This window comes from Topomyia yanbarensis, chromosome 3, assembly GCF_030247195.1.
Source record: "Topomyia yanbarensis strain Yona2022 chromosome 3, ASM3024719v1, whole genome shotgun sequence".
NCBI lineage: Eukaryota > Metazoa > Arthropoda > Insecta > Diptera > Culicidae > Topomyia > Topomyia yanbarensis.
The window spans coordinates 327,364,605-327,390,802 of record NC_080672.1 but is presented as its reverse complement, the minus strand read 5'-3'; the positions used below and the strand labels follow the sequence as shown (position 1 = coordinate 327,390,802).

Sequence of the window (26,198 nt, the reverse complement as noted above, 5' to 3'; positions counted from 1 at the left end):
TATTGTGCTCATCTAGCGATGGACTTACTCGTCACCGAAGTCGTTACTGCAACAGGCTGAGCAGCTACCAGAACCGGTTGCTGTTGCGTCGGCTGCTGCTGCTGAGACTGCGATTGCGACGCAGGTTGAGATTGCGATGGCGGCAGTTGTGAAGTTGTCTGCGGCGGCTGCGATGGTCCTTGCGGTTGCTGCGTCACAACCGTGGGTTGCGTGCTCGGCGTGAAAACTTTGGTATCCGACAAAGAGCCCGTGTATTCCTCGTTGTCCCAGTCTCCCCAGGTGTCAGTAAACGCAGAAGATTCTTCCGGTTTGTTGAGATCATTCGAATTTGTGGTCGTCACCGGGTCCCATGAGTCGATCTCCTGATGATCGGTCATCCGGGGTCCTCGATTTTGGTCTCGCAGTCCGGGACCGCGCGTTCCAACACGAGGACCACCACCGCGTCCACCGCGAGAACCACCACCGCTGTAGCTACCACGGCCTGGACCACCGTCACGACCATCCCGACCCCGTGAACCACGTCCACCTCGGTCAAAACCGTTGCGATCCCGGTCACCACCGCGATCCCCATCGCGAAAACTACCACGCCCTCCACGACCAGAACCAACTCCTCCTGGGCCGCCACCACCGCCAGTACGCTGAGTGTTGCCAGAGCGATTTCCGCGACGATCCTTCGGGTCGCTGCTCGAGCCTCCGCCTCCTCCGGTACCGGAACCTGTATTCACTGCGCCATTATCTCCCCAATCACCATCACTGGGAGCTGCATCATTCTGCTCCTTGTTCTGGGATTTGTTTTTCTTCTTCTTGGAGGTCGTGGCGAATGCTCCCACTGGCAGCGTCTCAAGAAGGAAAATCACGGCTCGGTCCAGATCATTGTCACACTCCTGCAGAGCACAGCAAACTTCTTCCTCCGAACGCTGCGTTGTTTCCATCAAATTCTGGATCTTCTCCTGTATTTTCGGATCGTCCATACCGCTTTTGATGTCTGTAATTTGAGCAATGCGAATCTGTTCGGCTGTCGGTTGCTTGACCTTGGCATGTGTGATCGTCTGGTGATGCTGCTTGTCCTTCGAGTCACCACCCTTCGAACCGGTGTTGTCTGTGCCTTTCTTTTGCTTCTGCTCGCCACCGCCGGAGTTGCTTGTGGTGCCACCCTTCTGCTGTTGTGGCGGTTGCTGTTGCTGCTGTGCTTCGTCCGTGCCAGCATTCTCTTTGTTCTCCTTGCTGGCCTTGGACTTATTACGGCCACCGCCACCACCTCCAGAACGGGTTTGTGTGCTCATCTCCGCTATATATACAAATGTATTTACAAAGTAGCTATTCGAAGGGAATAAGAAGGCGATGATTAGTACAATCCGCAATGAGGTGATCACCGGAGAAGGATTATGTGAATTTCGATGAAAACTCGGCCATTTCTTGATGGCAAAAAGAGTGAGTAAAAGTGAAGCATTTGCATTTCATGTATAACAAATTGTCGCAGTTTGTTGGTTCTTATAATTTGTTCTAGGATGTAGTTAGTGTTCTGCAGAATCGTATTGAATCACCTCATTTGTGTATTTATAATTTATATTTTCGACTATTACGTACTATTAACCTATTGTTAGTATGTAATTTTGTTTAAGAAGAAGGAAAAAATAATGATGACTCCATAAAGTGTAGATCAAGGAATATTTTTAGACTTCATGTATTTCTCGGACAAGGAACAGCAAAAATCCTAAATGTTTTTTTGAATTCACTGTGTTTCTACCGATTAGTATTTTTATATTGATCGCCCTAATTATTTTTTTAATATTTGACGGTATTTGAATTTCAGTGTACTCTTGCGGATCAATTGTTGTTTTGATCGCTCTGGATATATGAGTTTAATTTTTACTGTGTATTTAGTGGAATTTTAAAGTGTTTCCTGTTGTGAAAAAAATGCGTAGAAAGCAATTGGTCAAACTTGCGCTACTCAGCCACCAAATAGCTCCTCAACTGCACCTTACTGTGCAAAGACCGAAATCGGGCGAAAAATTCATCGAATGCATGGGTTTTGCAAAAATGTTGTGCATATGCAGGCCGGAAAACAACTAAACGAGCCGTTCTTGAGAATTCTCTCGGAAAACCTAAATTTACTGTGCTATCACGGCTACTGCTGAGAAAACAGATCGCGTCTGTGCTGAACCAAAGGCTGAGTTCTCCAAAAACAATCAGCAAATACCGCACCTCTAAAAAATGGTCTCTTTATCTACTCCAGTCAGGCCTAATTCCCGGCACTACTCGACCACTCTCGAAACGTAGTCAAGAGGATGGCGCTGATCGGATCTATGTTCTGGTTGTTGGTCGAAAGCAAGTGGTTAATAACAGCATTCCATCTCGAACACAGCTGATTTGGATATCTTTCCCGTTTTCGTCCCAGCGTTAACATGGAGAAGATCAAAAGACCAAAGAAACACTAAACTGCAACGAAGACATCTAAGTTATGGCGTTTTCGTTTTTTCTTGGTGCTACACTGGTGTAGTGCAAAGAAAGAGATAGACTGATTACACCCAAGTTTGAATGAGTGTAGCACCGACTACACCGGTGTAGTGCAGTGTCAAAAACGAATATGCCATTAGATTCATGACAGTGTATTTCAATCACATGTCACAAGAAATAACGCCTGCTAGGTATGTTCCCACATACGTCAATATACTAGATATTCCTGAATCCACTTTATTCTTCGACACGTCCATGCAAACAGAGATTCGTGGAATTCCGGATCATCTACGCTCGCGGGAGATCCCTAAAATATTCACAAGTAAATATCAACACATAGACTGCCTTAAAATGTTTTACACTGATGGGTCACGAATCAGTGAGGCCACTGGTTTCGGTATTTTCAACAATAATTTTTCAATTTCTCTCAAACTTGCAGAACCCGCCTCTGTTTATGTAGCGGAACTTGCAGCAGTTCACTATAGTTTGCAAATAATTAATACTTTACCCCTGAACCATTACTTTATCCTCACTGATAGTCTCAGCACAATTGCAGCTCTACGCTCAAAGAGGATTGATAATCACGATCCATTCTTTTTGGGGAAGATACGAGAATCTCTGAGTAACCTAACAAGAAAATGTTATAAATTTACCCTAGTGTGGCTCCCCGCCCATTGCTCTATTGCGGGCAATGAGAAAGCTGATAATTTAGCCAAGATTGGTGCACTAGATGGTGAAATATATGAAAGACCCATCGCTTACAATGAATTTTATAGCGCTTCTCGACAGAGGACACTTGCTAGTTGGCAAACATCTTGGGACAATGAAGATATGGGACGATGGCTACACTCAATTATCCCTAAAGTATCAACGAAGGCATGGTTCAAAGGATTGGATGTAAGTCGGGACTTCATCCGTGTGATGTCTAGGCTCATGTCCAATCATTATACTTTAGATGCGCATCTCCTTCGTATTGGGCTCGCTGAGGGTAATCATTGTGCTTGTGGAGAAGGTTACCATGACATTGAGCATGTTGTTTGGTCCTGCACTGAATATCGTGAAGCCAGATCACAATTAGTAGATTCTTTACAAGTCCGAGGAAGACCAATCCATGTTCCTGTTAGAGACATCCTGGCGTATCGCGATCCTCTATACATGGAACTTATCTATCATTTTCTAAAAACAGCGTCTGTCAAAATTTAATTAAATTCTTTCCTTCATACTCTCATCCAAGGCTAATCATTCACCAATTAAAGTGTCCTAGAATATTTAGTTTTTAAATTTAGACAATAACAGAAAAAAAGTAAATAAATGCACCCGAAAATACTAGATCATTATGAAATACAACAATGTAAGGAAAAAAGCAAACAATAAAGTGATTTCAGTGTTAGTTTTAGACAAAGTACTAGTATAGTTAAAATTAGCCTTAAGGATTTTTGTAACGTGCTATGTAAAAAAAGAAACTGGCGTAAAAAGCTTTTGCAAATGCCGTGTCAAATAAACGTATGGAAAAAAAAGACATCTAAGTTATTCCTCTGGTTCTGGTGAAAAAGAAAATTGACGTCAGTACATCGAACTTTATATCCTTCGAAGTTGGAGTTCATCCAAAATGCCACACAACAGTTCTTAATCCAGATACATGGCCGTAAGTCATACTGTTCAAGGAATTCGAGGATACCCGTACTCAAAACATATGATACCCAACGAACGATTTCTCTCCGCTTTCAGAAGAAAAATGCAATCCACCGATTTAAAGGGAGGGGGGTGTATGCAAGGCTTGAAATAAATCGGTCAAGTAGTTTTTGAACGGCAGTTAACACCGCAAATCGTGTTTTTCCAGAGACATTCAACAAAAAGCTTCACCACCAAGTCGCTTGTATTTTGCATGCATTTTGCATTTTTGCATGAAAAATTATAGAATGTTATTGAAATGATGTAGTCTAATGTACAAAAGTTTCGATCAATTTGCTTCACCAATCTTTCTAAAAAAATTGATTTTTTTACAGTGAAACCCTTACCCCCCCTTAACCCGACCCATCTACGATTAGCAATACTGCTATATCAAACCAGACCCCGCCATTGTGAAGGAATGCCGATGTTGAGCGAATACTGGGACGCAACACAGTTGGTTTCATGCAAGCCCTGGGTACAGTCAAGCCTTTGCCACGAGCGCTCAACAGTCGTCCCGGTCCTGTGCGCGGGAGTGGAGATGGGGTCTGTTTATATTTAAATTGCAGCCATACAACGGCTGATGCGTTTAACGTTTCTAGCTCATCATCTAGCTTTTGTCGCAAGCTACCTCTGTCGCTACACAACGCATCTGATATGAGATGCCTCGAATCCTCCTCCACGGTTGAGACAGTGATTGTCAGTCGTTCCGATTCCGTTCGTGATAGTGGTTTAAGAGCCTCCCAACCTGCGTACTCTGTCTCGCCAGATGTTTGGTTCGATATTTGATGTCCTTCGCTGTAACCGCAACGCTCCTTAACAGCCATAAGACGTTGGGTGGAGGTGTTCTTATCGCGGTGAGCGAGCTTCGAGCAAGTGTGGTTATCAGTGATACGTGCCAATCGATCGCTATTCCTGTGTGTCGTGAATTGCGCTCCTGATAGAATTCGCGATTCCAACCTGATTGAATGATCAAATCGTTATTTTGGGCGACTTCAACTTGCCTGGCTTAACGTGTTCAGCAAGCAAGCGATGGGTTTCTACGACTGAATACTTAACAATCTGCGCCTATCGCCAACACCAGCTGTATATTAGAGAGCTATAAAAACGTCACCCTTCGGCAAATCAATAATGTCAGCAACGAGAATGGACGTACATCGGATCACTGCTTTGTAAGCACTAGGGATTATACTCCATATTGTCCTACGACTCCGGATATCCATTCGATAATTTTCTCGAGAATGATGCTAAGTTCCAGTGAACTGAGGAGCGCCAGAGCGCGTTCGCGCACTTTCCTCGGTCCTGCTTCACATACTATTATACGAAGCGGGAGATCATTATCTCAGCCGCTAGTTTCGTTGGGCTCAATGCTGCAATCACTCGAATCGTGTAGGTTTAGCAATCGTTTTCGCCGTCACGAAGTTTCACTAAATGCTTTTCGGACGGCACTTTCGTTTGAAAACCGATCCCAGGCCTTTGCTCCGTATCTTCGATTCTAAAAAGGGAATACCGGTCTATACAGCCAACCGCCTCCAACGGTTTACGCTCAATCTGCTTCTCTACGATTTTGACATCGAGTACGAGCCCACCTACAAGTTCGGCGCCGCAGGCTTGCTCCCGGGGTTATTCAACCAGTATGTCAAACCCGGCAAGGACCATGTCATCGCCAGCCTTAACGTGGAAAAGGACCTCTGGTCGGTAGTATCTCATGCAGTTAGAATTTTGCCTCTCAATTTCAGACCCGTTGCGCAAAGCACCCAAGTACACCCACTGCTCCGAAAAGTCTACCATCACGTTCAGTATGGTTGGCCGTGATCTAAACTTTTGGAATTCGACATCCAACGATTCCAAGCCAGACAGGAATCACTCTCCGTTGTAGATGGGTGCATCATGGTTTCCGAACGGCTCGTCATCCCGTCCGAACGGCTCGTCATCCCGTCACACCGCAAGCGATACTTCGAACAGCTCCATTGTGACTATCCCGGTATGCAGCGTATGAGGGCCCTCGCTCGAAGCTACGTGTATTGGCTCAGCTTAGATGCTGGCATCGTCAACTACGTCAAGGTACGCCAACACTGTAATTTGTAGTTTTTTAAACGTACGGGACATGTGTTTAATTTAAGTCAAGGAAGCTACATGTTTAATACTAACAGGGGGAGAATCTCAAAACCACAAATCTAGTGCATTGTTTAGTCGCAACACTCAGTAAAGTCTGCTTAAGCCAGCTTTAAAGGAAGAAATGGTTGGTTTCATTTTAGTCGAGAGCGGGAGGGCATTCCACAGTGATGCGCCGTATAACAGCACGCTCTTCCGCGTACTGCTGGTGTGTGGCGGGATGGTAAATTTGATTCATTTGTCCTCGCTGTTGATTCTGGAGAAGGTAGCCCGGAGGTTCCTGCTCGCATGCGTCACGGATGAAGCAGCAGATTCGACGATGATAGTTCGTCGAAAAATCGTGTCCCAGGAGAGTTTTGTACGGATGCAGTGTATCTCTAGGTGGTAGTTTGTGCACGAATCTAATAGCTATACTGTGTGGCCGTAACCAGGTCACCTCGTCACCCTTCACCGGTGCCGTGGCCCAAACAGGCCGTTCTGTGGTAGCGCGTCTGCGTGAATTATGCCGGTCCTATCGAAAGCGAGTATTACCTGATCGCCGTCGATTCCTGCTCCAAGTGATCAGAGATCATCCAAACGTGTCGTATGACCTCTGCGGTAACCATCAACATTTACGATGGATTGTTTGCTCGGCTAGGTATCCAAGTTATACTAGTAAGCGACAACGAAACCCAATTCACGAGTGCCAAATTCACCGATTCTTGCGTCTCAAACGGCATCGGGCACCTCACAACGGCTCCGTTTCATCCACAATCAAGTAACCAAGCAGAACGGTTTCTTGGCACGTTCAAAAGGGCCGTCAAAAAAATTGATACGGGAAGCGCTAAACATATTCGTACCGAAGTAAGCCCAGCCAGGCTCTGCAGACCAGAAGCTACCATCCGAAACATGTTTCGTCGCAAAATAAGCTCCTGTTTCGAACTGCTGCGTTACCCAACAGTACGAATTCCAGGACCACCGTCCGACGAGCATACACATCCGAGGCTCTTCTGCCGGAACGATTCCGTTTATGCTAAGCTTTAAGGTCGTAACGGTTGGAAGTGGGTTTCTGGTACAGTCATCGAGAAAATCGGAGAGGTAATGTATAACGTGTGGGCAGGCTTGCTGGAGCATCACTCATGATGCCAAAATGAGGTGAGGTATTAATATTCTGAGGAGGACTTCACACACCTCTCCAATAGCAGAAAAAAAACTCTTCTCCCACTCAACAAGCAATCTCATCATCAGAGGTGATGACTTGTTCAATGATTAGAGGATGTTATGTGCATCGCACAGGAAAGGCGAGAGCGCAAAACTGATTGAAGATGGGTTGGAATCCCTCTTCCAAAATGCTGAGAGTGTGGAGCGCGAGAGTGATTGTTTCCCTCTCTTGTTTTAATGGAATTTTGTCTGCTGCGTAGGATAGATCAGTGTAGATCAGTGCTTCGTGGAATATGGATATCATCATGTGGTGGGAATGCAAGAGGCTGGAGGACCCAGACTTGACTCTACTGTGGCAAACGGCCTTGAGCACTTCTTGTACACAGGTTTCAATTAAGCGAGGATTCAGTGGCCTTGGGAAAATACTAACTAACGATCAGACAAAACTAAGCTCGGAAAATTTAAAATCAATCCTATTCGTCAAACTCAATAACACCATAATAGAAGATAAATATTTTGATTTTGGAATCTAATACAACATGAAATCGCTTCCTAGTAAAATGGGTGCAAAATATTCGATTCTATTCTAGCGTTCTCTCAATAAAATTTAAAAAAAAAGTTTTTATCAAATATTTTCGTTTTTATCTCTATTATAGATTGTTTTGACCGGTTAGTTTCCAAGATGAATGAAGTTTTAGAAAAAGAGTTGTTTGTGTTTATTTATTACTAAAATGTCAAAGTAGAAAGTTTATGCTGATACATTTCCAATGGGCAATACATTTTTAAAATGAGATAATTATCGACAGCAATATTAAAAATTATACATTGTCGAAAATTTTATGGTATCCTGATTATCTTTCAACGCTAGGGTAATGAGCCTATTTTCGTCCTGTTTCTATTATCACCCTACTAATTTGTAGCCGCTGGTTAGAGCAGCTTTTCCCGTCCTTGTTCAACGCATTGGTTTAAAAGGTAAGGAACACTCGATTCGAGTTTTCGTTTGCGCTAAAATACGAACATTTTACAGCTTTCATACCAATTCAATCAGATTTACAAATTTTGTTTTCGAACTCGAAACGCATCTCCATAAATAGTTTAGTTAAAGGTTTTGCGCCCTTTACGCGCAAAGGTGGTTTCAAACCATTTCCTCGTTAGTGGAGGAAAAGTTTTTAATTAAAATTTTTCTCCACTACGGATAAATATAGCATAATGCCAATTGTGTTATTATATTGGTTCTTAAGAGCAAAGTAAAGCTACTGATGCCAATTTATACGCATTGCATCAATTGTAGGCCTAGAAATTAGTGATACACCCACCATAATAGGGTTTATTTTATGTAAGAGGTTTACCTCTTTACCCTATATTCGGAGCAGAAGACGAAGCTTCTTATTTTGATACTGATTTCACTAAATAATCCCCCTACAAAAGAAATAATATTTTAAACAGATTGTTTAGCAAATATAATGAAATGATGAGTTTAAAAAAATATGTAGGATATACGTTAGCCTTCGCCTATTCAATCAATTCCATTACATACAAGAATCCAACATTTGTACAATATTTTCTTAAATTTTCATTGCAAAGTATTAAAAATTCGGTGAGTGACATTGAATTTTCAGGAGGAAACTCGAAAAAATGCGGTGTACACACTAACTTAAAACCTCCTATACTAATCGTTTAGAAATTTCGAGTTCTTTCTCACATCATTGCCCAGGTACCTACGGGAGTGCTTTACAACATCATTATTATTTTTAAAATAACATGTTAACCGATTTTTAACGAATGTATTTCCTTCAAAGTGCTATGAAAAATTCGAAAAAAATGTGCTCTCATTACTCCTTATCATCTTCACTTACAGCAAAAACATTTTCTGGGACCTTTGGCACCAACACATTAATTACGTTGTCCAGTCTTAGCCGATTTCTAGAAAGTTCTAAAGAGAACAACTACACCTTTCCAAAGGTATGCTGTATTATTCTGTTATGAAAGAAATATTGTGCTAAATTGCGACAATAATAAGAAAATTGTCATGTTTTGCATTTTTTTCATGACAAATATGCAAATGGTTCAACATTCTCCAAAAAGCACGTCATGGTTGTAATAAGAATTCGGAAGAGCATTTAATTCTGTTATAAATCAATTTGGGGGCATGCAACATTTTTCAAAACATTTTGTGTTGCACTATAACCTATGCTAGTTCACTTGAAAAGTTCAAAAAATCACTATAGCACCGTTAAATGAGTTATGATGAAGTTTTGGTAACAAATTCTTAATCCACCTGGACAGTGCGTAACGAATAAACAATTTGCTTCAATAGAAACATGTGTGTCACGTTTTAGCTTAGCTATGGGTGCCATACGTCAAAAAACGTAGCAATTTTTGATACCTAACTACTTCTTCCTAATCGAGTATTATATTTTAATAATAAATCGCTTGGCAAATTATGGCCCCTTAAGGAGGGTACTGTACTATTTTATCACTAACGAGGCCTACAATCGATGAAATTTCTATAAATTGGCACCAACACGTTTGCTTCGTTCCTAAGAACCACTAGTAAAATAATAAATCGCCCGAGAATGGTAGAATACTTCTAATCGGGTGCCCAAAATATCGCACTACCATTTAAGTCAAAAGATAGTACAAATATATGGCAGACACTACTCTAACCAATGGTTTCAAATGGGTTAAGAGCTAATTGCAATAGGGCGAAAAGAGGCTCATGACCCTATACATATTTGAAAACTCTGTATATATTTAAACAGTTGAATTGCTTCATGCAACGCTTAACTATACATTCATTTCAAAAACAAAAATATACATTAGAAATAAACTTTGCACACGCATCAAACCCTTATAACAAAACCTCATAGCAACTAATCATTACCTCCTCACAAGGCGTGTGAGGACATCACAAACTCCTCTTGAATCATCATGAGGTGTAGCCCACTCTCCTCCACGGAGCAAATATCCCATGCGTAATAAAATATTTTTCTACATCATTTCGTTGAGCAAGAGAGGAACTCTCTCATTCTTCGGGTCCTCACACACAACGGCAGAGATGCTCCCGTTGCATCGTTCTTTTCTACCTCATCCTGAGGGAGGGATATTAGCCCTCATTGTATGTTGAAGTGTTTATAACAAGTCTGCGTGTGGGTCGATGATCGTCGTATGCTGCGTTCCCATATGATACGACTTCGAAGTCGCCTTGCTATTGATTTGACATCGGAGCAACCTGCCAATCAAGCCACCTCTCGCAACCATTCGGTGCCAAGAATCTAATAAGCCAACCTTCTAGCACACAACTATGCAGTTCATCTCTATACATTGTCCGTAATCTCAGTAGAATCATACACGCAGAAAAATGTATATTAAATTCCAAAATAATTCGCTTAGAAATCAAAAATATATATTTTTGAATCAGGGCCTAATTGCAATTTTTTTAGATTCAAAAATATTTGTTGTTAGATTCCAAAAAAATGGTTGTTGTTTCTACTAACTAGCCGCCATAGGATTTTGTGTAGATTCAATAATAATTTTATTTGAATCTATGATATCTTTTTTTGAAACAAAGTATGTTATTTGTTAGTTGAAATATGCTTTTCCTTTTTAAAACAATGAAAAAATCTATTTGAATCAAAAAACTTTTATTTTGTTTTCAAAAAAGGTGTAATTAATATTAACATCTTGATTTTTGTTTTTTCTTCTACCCTAAGATGCTCATATTTTGCACCGAATCCCAATCCCAAATTCCAATTTGCATAATTACGTAAATTACAACTTTTCCAAGCTTTCCGCTAAAAAATGCTGTTTTAGCTCCTCTGCTTTCTCTCGTTCGATAAATTTCGACGATGTATCAATTTTCTGGAATAATAACAATAATATTAGGTTCTTAGGTATTACCCCATTAATAAATAATTTTCTCACCTATGAAAGCACTCACGACCGAATTGCACTAATCAAATTGTATTTGCATTTTTATAATGCTCAAATAGTCTAAATCTAGCGTCTTGAACTCCAATTCTTTATTCTCGACCTCCGATGCGTCCATTATTTCATTTGTATGATACAACAAAGATCGAACCAAACACAGTCTATCCATTTTCAAGCAATATTTCTAAATCTAACAGCAATACTTTTGTTTTAAATAATGCTATTGTACAACCAACCAATGCTTTTTTGGTTCAACTAAATACTTGAATTTGAATCAAAGTTTGAATATATTTGATACGAATATTCCCTGCTTTTTGCAGGGATTTTAGAATCAAAATGCAGATTATTTTGTCACCAATGCCGATATTTTTGTACCAACAATGTTTGGTATTTGAAACAGAGAAATTGCATTTCTGTTTTAACAAAATCTTTGACTTAGAATCAAAGTCGCAAAATATTTGATTCGAATATGCCTTATTTCTCTGCGTGTAGGCAATTTATCACTCCAGTGCAGTGGATCGACACATGACGGAAGCTTTCATTGTGCGATGAAACCTACCTCAACCATTCCGTTTGTGTGTTGATGCGAATTTGATTAATTTCGAGAAGCATTGCTAATTCACTTAAAAAGTTCATAATTTATTTATTTCAGGCCATGTTCTTTTTATTTTTTTTTTCCATGGCCATGTTCAGGAATGTTCTGGTTTTAGGGGAGTACTACGAAAGACCGAGACAGCTCGCAGTTTGATCACTCGCACTTTGAAAGTGCGGAGTCTAGATTGGTGGGGAGTGCGCAATAGTTCAATATTAATTCTTCAAAAGGGCTAATGATATTTTTGTAAACAAACTTATTTCGCTCATTATTCTACAGCCGAGCTGAATTTCATGAAAAATACACATGAATCGACATCTTTACCCTCGGTAGAATCAATTTCAAATGTTTTCTGTGTTGATATTATAGCAAATTAAGAGAAATCAGCAAAACAAAAGTTTGTTTACAAATCTGATTAGCCCTATTCAAATGTTGATATGGAGTTATTCTTCAGTATGAGATGCGGAGACGCCATCTTGAGCCAGCGAAACTGCCAAATTCCGAGCCAATCTATCTCTTTTTGGGAGCACTGCTAGATTTTAACGATGGAATTGAAGGTTGCCATTTTGTCTGTTTTTCTCTCCGCATGTATCTTCCTGGAGGATACCTAGTTTAAATTAGAGCACTCTAGTTAGTGTGGCCAAGAGGCCATGACGTATCCAAACGAACATGGAATTTGACGCATACACAATAGAAATACGCCTCTTGGCCACACTCTAACTAGAGTGCTCTAGTTTAGATAGCCTTTTTCAGATCTCGTTCAGTGATTTCTTGAAGCTAGTGATTGTCGGATTATTTTTCGTTTCAATTCAAAGCGCGTTTCAGCTAAGGGCTCCGTGAATCAGCACATTTCTTCTGCTGCTGGTGGTGTTAATTAGGATGTGCAATGAGAATTTTATGAAGATGTTACAGGATGTATCCGGGGTGCGATTCCCACTATGCATGATGTAGTAGTGCATGCGGAACTGGTAGTGCTGCATGAGGTCCCGCCCTAGAATTGTATTGCAGACAGCCGCTGTAGACTTCCTTCTCCGGATGTTATACACGAAGCGAACTCCGGCTTTAAAGCATTTTAGTAGTTATTGTGCCGAATACTTTCTTTGTAATATCATTCACCTGTGTCGCCCATTTTAAGTTGTAGTCCATTTTCAATCCCAGATTGGTGACTTCTTTGACCAGCGGGATTGTCTCTCCGTAAAACAAGATCCCGTTTTGAGGGGTGATGTTACCTGGCTTGCAGAAGATTATGGCCTGGGTGGGTTAGGGTACAGTTTGTTGGTAGCTGTCCACTGTTCGATTGCATTGAGATCAGCATTTTCTACATCTTTCACCAACCCGGAAATGTAGGAAATGCATGTCGTCGGCGTACAAGTGGTATCAAAAACAACAGTGCACTAAGGCAGGATCCTTGGGGAGTTCCATCAGTAAGTACTCTCTCCGCCGTACTAAGTACTCCATCTACCTTGACAAGATGAGTACGGCTCTTCAGGTATGATGTCAACAGGTCGCATGCATCAGCATAGAAACTAAGCTCTTCCTCTAGCTTTTTGCGAAGTATCCGGCGATTTACGCAGTTGAAAGCAAGCGACAGGTCGACAAGAACCATCACAGTACAGTTGCCTTCATCTAAGTTGGTATAGACACCGTGTACTACTTTGGTAGGGCGGTGGTAGTACTATAACGTTTTCGATATCCTGATTGATGTTTGGCAAGCAGCTGTTGTAGTAGATGGTTGTTCAGATAGCTAGAGATCTGGTCGAGCAGAATTTTCTCGAATATTTTAGAGATGACTGGGAGGACACTAATTGGTCGATAGTCTTTTGGATCAACGGGATTGACAGACTTTGGAATCGGTGTTATGATGGCCTTTCTTCAGATTTTTGGAAACCTGCAGCTATCGACTATCGTATTGAAGAGGTGAACGAGGATTGGAAGGATATGAGGGCCTAATAGCTTGATGAATGAGATAGGTATGTCGTTGATTCCTGCGGCGCATGTGGATCTTCTTAGACACATTAATCGAGTTCGTGTGTTCAAAGCGAAATCCAGCATTTGTGAAGTCCGGAAGCTGGCTGGCAAATCACTTTGGTTAACTGCTCGTGTACGCAGCTGTAGGTGCCCTTCAGTGAAGAAGTTGTTGAGTTGATCGATGCTGATGCTTCCGTCAACAGGGTCAAATGAATAAAAAAAAACAGGGTCAGTTGTCCTTTTTTTATTGTGGATACCTTCTCGACGAAGGTTGTTCTAGAATTTGTTTCGCAGGCAGAACACAACCTAAGTTCCTTTCCGCGTATCGCTTCTTTGCTGCCACAATTAGGGTGTTTGCTTTGTTGTATTTGCTTTTATAATCCCGCAACTGTGCGTCTTCTCTTCATTTATTGGGATTGTGTGCATACAATGTGTAACACAGGTTACGAAATTTTATCGCTTGTTCGACCTCCCGGGTGATCCACGGCGTGCGTTTGTCTTAAATGACAATCTCTTTACCAGGTGCTTGTTGTGTAGGAAGGTTATTAAGGAGTTCGGCGACCATAACAGCTTTGGTTTCTATGTCATTTTCTTCGAAGAAGTTTGGATTACCTCTTGCAATTAGGTCGGCTTTTAGGCGTGCTTGATCTACACGTCGGAAGTTACGGATTGTTGTGCGACGTGGTAGCGACTTCGCTACTCTTTGCAATTAAGTAGACCACTTCGTGGTCGGAGATCGTGTTAGCTGTCTTCGAAGACTGAATTGCGTTCGAACAGTCCGTGATTAGGTCGATGGTGGAACTGGTGGTATCGGTGATTCGTGTAGGGTTGGTCGGTATTATGCGGAGATTGAAAACGTTATGGATGTTAGTTAGAGCGTTGTTGTTTGCGGTGGGCCTAATTGTATTGACGTTAATATTGAAGTCGCCAACAATATAAATTAGATCAAAGTTGAAGTTTACTAAATCGAACAGCCGTTTTTCGTAATTTTGTTCGAAGAGTTGGTTAGATCCAGAGGGATTGTAGATGAACACGATTCCGATGTTAAAATTATTTATCGGTGTTTGAACTGCTAGAAACTCGAATCGATGCGCGATGGGGACATTGGGAATGAAGTCTGATTTTGCTACGGGGACAGCGTTTATTCCTTTCTGTACGTAGATTCCTACACCACCGCAGGTTTTAGTGGCACGTCCATGGTTCGTTGGCAAGGAATTACGTATGAAGTTGTAGCCGGCTACACGAATTGATCCTGATATTTTCAGTTTTGTTTCGGTGGTGGTGAAAAAGTGATACTTGTTGCGATTTAGAAGGAGCTTCGGGCCGTCGATATGTCATTCAAGCCCTCGAACGTTAACGATCCGATTCGGAGATTCGAAAAGTTAGGCATTGTTCGATCTTCAGTCTGTGTCGGTTTAGGTAGGATGATTGTGGTTTATTGCGAAGAGATTGCAGATTCATTCGTCATAGCATCAGAGAACATAGTCGAGTCGTCGGTTTCTTGTAGAGCACCGGTAAGTTCTATTAAGTGGTTTGTATCTTGTACACGGTTGTAGTGGTTTTGTCCAGCGATATTGCGTTGTTCTAAACGTAGACGGATTGTAGTACTCCTTTGTGTTTTAAACGAGGGAATAGGTTCCGCTTTCGAAACACGTCGATGGAGAGCACTTCGTTTACTGTGAAGCGATATACGAGAGGAAGATCGGGTTTTAAGTTACATAGCGTTGCGGGCTTGTTTTGTTCAAAGTAACGACGTAGTACTATTTTCTTCGATTCTTTGCCGTCAAAAATGACAATGATGGTCGGCGTAAGTGTACGATGAGACCACTTAGACGATTTTATGGGAGTCGGAAGAAAAAGTTCAACCAGTTGATGGACGTTTTCACCTTCGTGGAACGAAATTTTATTCAGCGCGAAGCGACAGCTGTTGACGTTTTGGAAGTAAGTATTCGCTAGCTTAGCACGTTCATAGTCGTACTGTCGGTCCTGATCGGTTGTCACATTTTCCGGAACCTAGAAAATCATCCTGACCAAAATAAGCGGGCAATTGTCTATGCTGACATGTTGAATAATGGTTGCCAATGTTAGAATTGTAGACAATGGTGATGCCGATGTTGAGTCGGGCTTATACAACGAAAAATTCGAATCTTTCACGAAGTGGCATATCGGGGTTGAAGGTAGATTTCAAGACTGGTGTCGCTTTTATACCTTTCAGAATATACAGACCGATTCCTTCGCAGGGCTTGTTGTGTCGATCTCTACTTGATGATAGGTTGTGTTTGACGAAATTGTAGGATGGTAAACGTACTGATTCAATTGGGCTGGGTGACATGATCCAGGTTTCAGTTACATTGAAGAAACGGTTTTGATTTTTATGTAGAGCAAGTTTAATGCCCTTGTCATGGCATTCCAGGTCATGCACATTAACGTGATTGATTCGTAGGTGGGAGTAGTTGACATGACATGTTATAATATGAAATCGTTAGCGCTTAGGTTTAGTTTGTTTACAAAGAACATTCAGCAGAATATGGAAGTTGGTCCTTTTGGAAAGACCCAGGAAACACAGGACAATGTTGACAGCTTCACTCCAGTTTCAATCGCATCCAGTTTCTCCTCAATGTTGTCAACCAATTCCACAGGGATGCTATTTCCTGTCAGCTGTGCAGCGGTATGAAGTTTATTTTGCACCTTGTCGAACTGTTTCATCGTGTTGTGCAAATCTCATCTCGAAAGTGCCTGATTCCGCTACATATTTTGACATTGAACTGCTAAATTTTCCTTGAAAAATATTGATAATCTTGACGCGTTCCACTATATATTTTATTTAGTTAGTGATTATCTGAATAGCGGGTTGACAAACTTACAATAAAAGTGATTTTTTTTACATGAGAAAGACGAACAAAAAACACGGATATAAACCGTTCGATACACGGACATTTTGTGAATCCAATCTTTCTATGGTAAAGAATTGTTTTTGCAAAACAGCGGCAAAGTAAACGATAGAGCAGAGGCTCGTAATTGATTTCAGGCGACGTTTCAATATGTTCGAAATTTAGCCAAATAGACAAAAGCAAAACAACTACACAATTCTTCGAAGACAGACAAATTATTAAAGAGTTCTGATTGAGATATCAAGTTTCTATAAATTGATTATAATTACCACTCATTATTATACCTAGTGACCTCACATAACGGTTTGACTCGCTAATGACTAAACTGTTCAGTGATGCAAAACTTGCTTAATAAACGTATGCCAACAAAATTCGTGCGTTGCGCCAACGTTACACAATTTTGGGAACTTTAGAGATCTGACTAATATTTTCTTTGTACTGTCAGTGAAAGTAATCTCTATGTAAACCAGAATATTTCATGTCATGCCATGTAACAATAACTTACTGCTTCAATTTTAGAGACGTTTCCTACACGAAATGACAAATGCGTTCACTTTTACTTACCTAGCGAATGAGCTTTCAATTCAAATCACGAATCTCGCTTTTAATGTCGAGCTAAATACAGAAAATAAAACAGTAACAGCAGTGGGAAACTCCAGCGATGTACGGTTAAAAAATTTCCAGTTCTCGCCGCATCTTTTCCTCTCGCATAGCTTATTTCCGAATAATCAACTACACTATCCATAAAGCCAGCTATGGTTATACTTTGCTCTTTTTCGGCTAAGGCAGTCCGCTCTTCCGGGAATTACTCATTCACTGCTCTGTCAAACTTGACTAGAGGATTACACCGATGGTGTTGGGGGGAGAGTCCCACCCATTCGATCGTTCACCGCAACAAAAACACATTGCATGAATTGAACTCCCGGAAAACAAGAACATCCTCGCTTAATTTCGCTATGAAGCATCCCACTACTATTATTTAACGAAAGGAATATCTCCAACGACTGAGCGATGATTGTGTCCTTGGAAACCGGAAGGGTCACTAATCCGAAATCCGAATGATACTAAACCGGGGCAGGAGAATGAATGATAAAAAGCGAGACGCAAGAAAAAAAAATGTAGAAAAAAGAAAGATGAACGACGAAGTCGGGACAAAGGCCGGAACAAAATACATGAGTGAATGAGAGGTGGTTTCGCTGATTCAATCGATTTTTGACTATCGGCGAACACTATTACCAATGCTGCAAGACGCTTGAACGGCTTTTGTAAACATGTAAATCTTGATAATTCCGACCGGATTTATCCACTAGTTTTACGGGAACTTCCACTCACAAACTACGCAGGAAAATGGACCATGTGCCAAATTTTACTTTCTGCTGCCTGCTCGCCGGAATCTTCTTTTTCTTGGTGCTTTTGATTGTGGGTAGGTAGGGTAGTTGTCACCGCAGAGCAAGCAGAAGTTCGCCTCATCGAACTCTTCCTTCTCTTTCACAATCATGGACGCCATCATTTTTGTCGAAGTTTGGTTGGACAGGCAGGAGAATGAGATTATACGGTAAAAGAGAGAATCCGTACGTCGTCAGTGTTGCCAGGCTAAAAACCAAACTGCTACAAGATTTCACCAAATAATTTCATATTGATCAGTTTGTTATTGAAATGCTTTTGTATGGTAATTGCATTGCTCCGTTCAATTTTATCGATATCAAAAAATTTATAGCCGATCATCTTTTTAACGATCCAACAATGTCGTGATTTGAACGAGCGAGATAGTTTACATGCTCACCACCCATTCCACCTCAGCACCCATTAAATTTTCAATTAAATGCTTCGCATCCAGCACTAGCATCACATCAGCTTTCCACGATGACTCCACGACAGCCGCAGCCGGAGCACACGAGAACGAGAGAAGACGAGTAGAGAAAAAAAAACCTTACAAAAGATGATTCGCTAAGTGGAGAAAATGGGAAAGTCTGGCCTGGACGCGGATGATTATTTCTCACTATCCCGCGAAATTTAACGATCACAAACTAGCACAAAGCGGAGATATTCCTTTCTTTTCTTAATTGACAGTATTTTTATCACGAAAATTGCACTTTTACAATATAAAAATAATAAATGAAAAATTGTTGACTAATAATCATGTCTGAACGATAGATACCTGCAAATGCGCTTTAATACTCACAGCGGACGTTTAGGCTATCGTGCTCTTTCTTACATCACGTCCATCGGCGGCGAAAAGAAGACCTTGTGAGAGATATTTGTTTCGCCAGTTGCAGAAAAAGACAACATGCTTTTTCGGCGACGATACGGTAAGTCGACTTAGCGAGGGGCTTAAATAAAATCGTTTTTGCAAATTTACCGAAGGGTTCACTATCAAATCTCGACAAACATATGATTACGGCCTAAAAGCCAACTGTCAAAATCCACTTTGAATGGAAATTCCAGACAAACCGTTACTAGTCGACACAGTTCACAACAGTTTATGAAAGAGAAAACTTTTCTCTTTCGTTTACTACCAACATCTGTGATTGGCGTGGAACGGTTTGTCCGGAATTTCCAAAGAGAATAGGGAAAGAGACGAAGAGTGAAAATCAGTCAAAACGGCAACACTCTCTTTATGATGATTTCAACACTAGAATTTTGGCAACCGCTTCCACAGGCAGCACTTTAAATGACTCCTATTATATTTTGAAAACAAACGTTATGTCGATCGTTGGATTTGTTTATCAAACGATGTGCATTTCGAAACAAAGAGATGAAATAATTCTAAAGCTTGTTTTTACTCATACATATACTCTAGAATGGACCTTACACAATCACGATTGAACTAAATTCTGACGAAAATCAAATCTCTTTTTGATAGATGTACAATACTTATCTCCTCCAACTCAGGCATGAGAAATGTTTATTTACATTGCACGATTGGTCTGCTCAATAAGGTATTTTTGGCTTCACACTATTCGTCTCTTTCCCTATTCTCTTTGGGAATTTCCATTCAAAGTGGATTGTGACAGTTGGCTTTTAGGCCGTTATCATATGTTTGTCGATTTAATCGACTATAGAGTTCTATGCAAATGATTTCATTCACACTACTTGGGGGTTTGTTTTCCTCCAGCTGTCATGTGTTAAACTGTCAGTCAATTTAAACGTTTGAAATCGCTTTCCTAAAGTATTTATAATGGTGTTTAAATGCTCTGTGTCACTGTGAAACTTACTCTGGAGACTACAATACCGGTTGGGTTGGATCCACCATGCAAATAATCCGGCCGAAACGCTTTTTTTCGATTTGTTTTCCTCCACCTATCAAAAATTATGACAGGTGGAGGAAAACAAATCGTTGAACTCACACTAATACTGTTACAGATTGTCAAGTACTCTATTCTAGACAAACATGTCAAAATGTCCTACACTCAAAAAAATGTAAACGTTACACGGAAAAATAATACAACCCACAGAATAAGTTCTTTTAACTTAAATGTAGGAAGTTTTGAGTTTTGTGTCACTTTCGCACTTATTAGTGTTGTCAAAAACAAAACGAGAGATTCGACTCAGTCCGGGTCTTCCATGGAATAACTTCACTCTGCGCAACTGTTCTCTATAGACTGTGGTTATGCCTATTGATTTCACACATAGATTTTTGCAATTAGCGGATGCAGATAGACACTATTTGCTGGCACATAAACCTAATGTGTGTATTAACAAGAAGGGTTAGTTGAAGATTTTGCTGGGCGAGAAGACTGAGTTATGTTAGAGCAGTTTTACTTTTGATTTTGTTTTCAATAAATTGTGAGATTATCTATAGCGATTCTTGTTAGTTATCCCAAAACCAATGCCATCTGATCAAGAAAAAGCATTGATTGGTTTTTATCACTTGTTTGCATTATTATTTTATATCGATCGGATTTCTTTGGGGCGGCATGTTTAGCAGGGAAGTACGAGGGGCAAGCACTAAATCTTCAATACTACGCAGTACCAAAAGTAGTAATTAATTAGTTACTTTAAGTACCATTTAGTACCATAAAGTGCATTAAACACCGCAAATATTTAAAAAAAAGTACGTGTCAAATTCATTGTACTTTAATTACAAGCAAGATTTTAAATACAGCCTTGGAACCTTAAATGCACAAAATATTTTAGTTACCGCCAATATGTACTCTAAATACTTACACATCGACATTAATTAAATTAAGTACACTAGAATTTTTTTAAATACTTTCATTGTTTACTTCAATTATATTCAAAATACGTCGGTATTTTCAATTGGCGAGCCTACGTTGAAACCGCTCACAGATAGCGCTGGAAGCAAAGTCTTGCTGATTTGATTCTGTTCTGTCATAGTGCATACCTTTTTTGTAAACATTGGTAAAAATAACTTTTAAACACCAAATCACTAATCAATTTGTTGATAATTGTTTATGGAAATGAAGGAAAACTATCGTTTTATAAGATGATGAGTAAACATCTGGGGTGGGGGGTAAAACATAGTGGTTTCTAATATTATTCGCAGAGCTATATGTGTCCTGTTCCAAAATGTAATTTGTTGAGCACCGTAGCCGCCGCAACATTATTTCCTGTTCCTCGTAAGTTAAGCTAAACCTTCATGAGATGGTGTAAATTCATGAAACTCTCCAGATCACGCGAGAAAAGATATATCTGGTTAATAGGAAAGTGCCAGCTTTGTATCATACACAGCCGATCCTTCTCTCTGATAGTCTTCACTGAATCTCCTACGTAGTCCAAAATATGAAGGAGTTTGACATTGACACTAATTGGGTCTCGGTTTCGAGTTGGAACTTTATTTATGGAACGATTTTTTATAACCACAATAATACCCCGATTACATTTCGAAGAAATGTAGTAGCTAAATAGTTGCAAATGGCTGTGATTTCAAAATAATTGCAAATAAAACTAAATTTCTTACTCGTTTCATTTATATTCTGCCAGGGGTAAGCTTTTCCGAGAAGAAAATAAAGTTTTTGTTGTAAGCTACGACTCACTTGCGGGTGAAAAAAACAAACTGTATCACTTTGCCAGTTCATGACCTGAATCATAGGTGTCGCATGACTAATTTTGGTTTTGCCGCAAATCGCCAATACGACGCACTCAAACCTGCTAGTGCTTGTAGAACTTGAACTTACTCTCCCAACACCAATTTGAGCGGATATTCTTATTGGTTTAAAATTCATGCCATGTTAATGGACTTTTTTAATGTGTTTTCAATTGGGTCATTAAGCTATATATAGTTTTTCGTTCAATTCGATAAATTTTAGGTCCAATATACATAATACACTCCGTTTTTTACGCGGTTTTTTGCGCGGTATTTTTACGCGGATTTTATTTACGCGGATACTTAACCTAAAGATTGTTTACCTTAAGTTCATTAGCACATTATTGAATATTTAATTGGAAAATGAAATTCATATTTCTTGGGTGAACTGAATATTTCCTTTGGCGAGCGTGGGCTTCCTCATCACAGTCCTCAATATGGAGCTACTCGTTTTGAATATATTTTCTGGATAGACCAGTCTATTTTTATGGATCTGCTAATAATGCCAAACAGCTAATTAGATGATTCATTAATTGAAATGGTAGATTGATTTAAAAGTATTGCAGAGAGCAGGTGTTGGTTGTTGTGCTTGGTTTTAGAAATTTGTTACTGAATGACCTTCAATAAATTATGTTTTAATGAGAAGGGCGTATAGCAAAGTGTAACACATGGGAGTAGGAGGAATTTATTCGCAAATTATATTGCATTCTCTTGAAAAAAGGTTCTTTTTTAATATCACCGTGTTCGTATGCTCTACTTTTTATTTTTTATCGGTGCAGTTTGATCAGGTTGTATGCGGCTTGTTTTTTACATTATCTCACCCCTCGATTTATGTCGACTTTGCATATGTTGCGGGCGAAACCGTCGCATAAAATAAGAACAGCATAAAATATGACAGCTGCTTGCCGAGACCATTGCTGCAAAACAAAAACATTGGAGCAACGCGGCGGGTGTAACAATTTTTAGCATTCAAAATTTAAATCGCTTATTGAAATGCCATTGATTCCGGCTAGTGGAACTGGTCGTTTTTGGGCACGATCAGCTAAAATAATTCGATTCGCACGACATGGATGTACTAATCGGCCGTTTTTCCACATCGTTGTTATGGAGGTAAGTAAGCTACCGTGATATATCGAACAAAATTGTTAACCTAATCGACTGTTTTATATTCCGTAGCGACGAAAAAGTCAATATCAACCAGTGATTGAGCAAATCGGAACATTCGACCCAATTCCGAACGAATACAATGAAAAGTTGGTATCATTTAACTTTGAGCGCGTGCGCTTCTGGTTAGGCAGCGGAGCTCATCTCACAACGCCGGTGGCAGAACTATTAGGTAACAACTTTGGTATACGAATATTTTTTATGGCTTAAAGAAAATGTTCTAATTCACAGGTATTGCTGGTTTACTTCCCGTGCATCCTCGTACTTACATGACGGCGTGGAGGAATCGCCAGGCGACTGCAAAACTGGCCGAAATTGAAGCGGTTAAGAAGCAGGCAGAAAATAGTGCAGATTGATTGTATTATTTAGAAATCAGCAAAACCAGTTGACATTTAGTACCTAATGATAGGCTCAATAAAATCGAGAATCGACTGTTACACTACACTGCTTATTTTTTGTATCCAGATATGCATCTTAATACTAATAATTATAATCGAAAACTACATATTAAGAAGACTGAAAATTCCGTCGAGCATCTGGACAGTAACAGGAACTCTACTTGCGGGTAAAGGTAGTACTTTCCATAGTGATGCATATACACACATATACACTTTTACATTAAGCTTCCTGCAATAGAGGCACTGTAACCTCTGTCGCTTCTCGTTTGTATGAGCGAAGGAAAGAGATATCCTCAGTCTTCTTAATATGTAGTCTTCGCTATAATCCTATATCGTACGACAATACCGACGACACAGACTGTTATGGACTGTTCACTAGTTATTGGCGATATTTGTATTCCGAGGAAGTTTTTCGAAGGAAAACGATACACGATAGGAATTAAGGCGAAAACCTGCCGGGCCAAATAACATTCGATTCCGATTCGGAACTGGATACTCAATTTTGCTGAAACCAGCTAGATCCGGCTCAAACGACGGATGGGTTTGACTGGGCTATTGCGTACTAACATCACCTTATACATAGAGACCCAGGGGTCTGTGGACCCCAGGTTGAGAAACGCTGCCATAATCAATACCGAAAGGCAGTAAGACAAAAGAGGAAGTCAGACTTAAGTTCATTGGTTCGAAGAATCAATTCGCCGTAATGCAAAATAAGGCTAAAAAACTGGTCCTTCATCTCCAGGTTCAAAATACCTCAAAAATAGGCTTAAGAATATTTCCGAATTTGATTTCCATGGAAATTGCAATCTATAAATTAAGGTCAACTGTACATTCAAAACAATTTTGGGATTTTCTTTCTACAATAAAACCGAACCAACGATTCGAGCGGTTATCTTTTTTTATTCAAGTTTATCCAATACAGAATCTGTAAAAATATTAAACATACTTTTAGTGTCTTTTACCATAACCACATTCAAAGTGAAGTATATAATCGTTTAGCTACTCTTTGCCTTGCATTGTTTGTGGATTTACCTTTAAAATCTATTTTCCAGCAATAATGGCATAACTCTACACCGAGAGAAACTAATAGTCCGACACTGTTTGGCGATAGATCAGAGAAGGCTGTACCGTATTGTTTGATACTCGTTAATAGTCTAATCGATTCCTGCTGTTCCAAATACAAAACAACCTACTGCTATATTAACAAATTGTACAATAGTGCATAGAAAACATCGCCTTTTGGATAACCGGTGGGAGCAAAGAAAGTGCATGCAAAAATGCCTCCCTCACTGCGAAATGTGCGACTCGACCAAGGGTGGAGCAAATATTGCCAAATGAATTTAAAAAAAAAAATGACGAAATGATAACTGATAGGAAAAGGAAAAGATCACGAATTCAGCAGAAATATGTTTTTGATTACTAAGAGAAGTTTAGGACAGCTTCTTGGAGATTACGTCACCGGCCACCTGTTTAATTTTGTCGGTAGCCTGTCCGATCAGATTGTCCGCACCTTTCAAAGAAGAAACGAAATACATTTGTTTGAGTCCTGTTAATTTGTGTTTGTAAATACACTTTAAGCAAGGAGCAACTTACCAGCTAAGGTTTCTTCTTAACACGCATGCTTACTTGAATCAATCTAACCGATTTACTTACTTTTCTCGTATTTCTTGAAGTAAGGTAGGATGATCTTGTTATACATAATTGTCGATCCGTTATTCTCGATTGGTACCATGCACCAAACGAAGAAGATGCACTGGAACAGAATAATATTTGTTGTTTGAAATTATGATTGTTAATTTAATTACGGAATTTGGAATACCTTTAGCAACCAGTAGAAGGGAATGACCTGTATCAGGAAGAAGCTAAAATGCTCAACCACCGACAATACACCGTAGATGACCCAGTATGTGAGCCATCTTGTGTCGTCTTCTTTGGTGCGCGTCTCGATTGCCTTCATCGAGATGTAGGCTGGATAGGCAACGCCGATTGCGTTACACAGGATTTGCGCGGCATAACCGAAGGCCAGATAGAGAACTATGATGGCAACACCACCTGCAAAGAGAAAATGTGTGAAGGGTGACATGTAAGTGTGTCAGTCAATCTTTATTATAGTTTTTTATATCAAATCTGTGAACAAAATTTGTGTAAATAGCAGGGATTAAAAGAGAGAACTATCTTTGAAACGACCATAGAACTAGATAGTTTCTGAAGAACTATTTAGTTATTTCGACCACAGCTGTCTTTTTCAAGGTTACTTTTCATGAATTTCCGGACTATCGAATTCGGTATGGGAGATCATCGTCTGCAGCCAACTCGGAATTTCACTTGATCCATAAAATGGCTCGACCTTTGCTGCCGTTATTAGCATATTTGTCCTATGTACTGTTGGATTCTCTATATACATGGGACAATTATACGCAGAACGGCAGTTTGACCATTTACCAATTAGTTCCTAGCTCTCTCACGATATATTCGGATAGTTTCCGACGTTAAATCTACCCTACTTCGATTGTAAATTCCTCGGCGGTGGATGTCGCTCGCTACCTATGCTCGGGTTCGTGAACAATTTAGATCTCCGCATCGTCTCGATCGACTCGATCATTCCACAGCGGTGAACCTAGCCTACTCAAAGGGTCAGCCGATAGGTGCTGAGGTCTGTCCAGTGATTCTGTGTGGAGCGTGGCTTCCGGTTCACTGGTGCTCCTACGACTGGTTGATCAACGCGACCTACACACTCTTGTCGTTGGAGGTGGATGTAGTCTACTCACGAGCCATTCGGCAGGGGGTCGAGGTCGATCCGGCGATTTTAGAAGAAGGGTGGCATCTGG

At 40.3% G+C, this 26,198-nt stretch overlaps 3 protein-coding genes across 14 annotated transcripts in view; 1 reads left to right on the top strand and 2 right to left on the bottom strand.

The window, feature by feature from the left end:
• Nucleotides 1-18,172, bottom strand: part of LOC131693388 (protein lingerer) — a 34,517-nt gene extending 16,345 nt beyond the window's left edge. For 5 of the 7 annotated variants that reach the window (XR_009306235.1, XM_058981157.1, XM_058981158.1 and 2 more), the window contains exon 1: nucleotides 29-1,317. Coding sequence is in view for 6 of the 7 variants with exons in the window: in XM_058981157.1 (XP_058837140.1) it covers nucleotides 29-1,283 (1,255 nt within the window). In the remaining variant the exon portion in view is untranslated. Of the gene's footprint in view, nucleotides 1-28; nucleotides 1,318-17,325; nucleotides 17,349-17,997 lie in introns of those variants that run through there. The other 2 variants (XM_058981159.1, XM_058981160.1) reach the window with 2 other exon arrangements.
• A 4,528-nt stretch (nucleotides 18,173-22,700) lies between these two features.
• Nucleotides 22,701-23,414, top strand: LOC131690414 (small ribosomal subunit protein bS16m). Its single transcript, XM_058976150.1, has 3 exons — nucleotides 22,701-22,918; nucleotides 22,985-23,144; nucleotides 23,204-23,414. Exons 1-3 carry the CDS (start codon nucleotides 22,802-22,804, stop codon nucleotides 23,326-23,328), a joined length of 402 nt encoding a protein of 133 aa, XP_058832133.1. The 5' UTR covers nucleotides 22,701-22,801; the 3' UTR covers nucleotides 23,329-23,414.
• An 836-nt stretch (nucleotides 23,415-24,250) lies between these two features.
• LOC131688628 (receptor expression-enhancing protein 5) overlaps nucleotides 24,251-26,198 on the bottom strand; it is a 28,983-nt gene continuing 27,035 nt past the window's right edge. For 5 of the 6 annotated variants that reach the window (XM_058973021.1, XM_058973023.1, XM_058973026.1 and 2 more), the window contains 3 exons: nucleotides 25,190-25,422; nucleotides 25,024-25,123; nucleotides 24,251-24,880 (listed from right to left, as the gene is read on the bottom strand). In XM_058973021.1, the coding sequence (XP_058829004.1) occupies nucleotides 24,801-24,880; nucleotides 25,024-25,123; nucleotides 25,190-25,422 (413 nt within the window). In that variant the 3' untranslated portion in view covers nucleotides 24,251-24,800. Of the gene's footprint in view, nucleotides 24,881-24,963; nucleotides 25,124-25,189; nucleotides 25,423-26,198 lie in introns of all 6 variants that reach the window. The other variant, XR_009305268.1, reaches the window with a different exon arrangement.

Coding starts and splice junctions, on each gene's coding strand:
- LOC131690414 (XM_058976150.1), top strand. CDS start 22,802: ATGCCATTGATTCCGGCTAGTGGAACTGGTCGTTTTTGGGCACGATCA. Junction 22,919..22,984: donor TCCACATCGTTGTTATGGAG/GTAAGTAAGCTA, acceptor TATATTCCGTAG/CGACGAAAAAGTCAATATCA. Junction 23,145..23,203: donor GCCGGTGGCAGAACTATTAG/GTAACAACTTTG, acceptor TCTAATTCACAG/GTATTGCTGGTTTACTTCCC.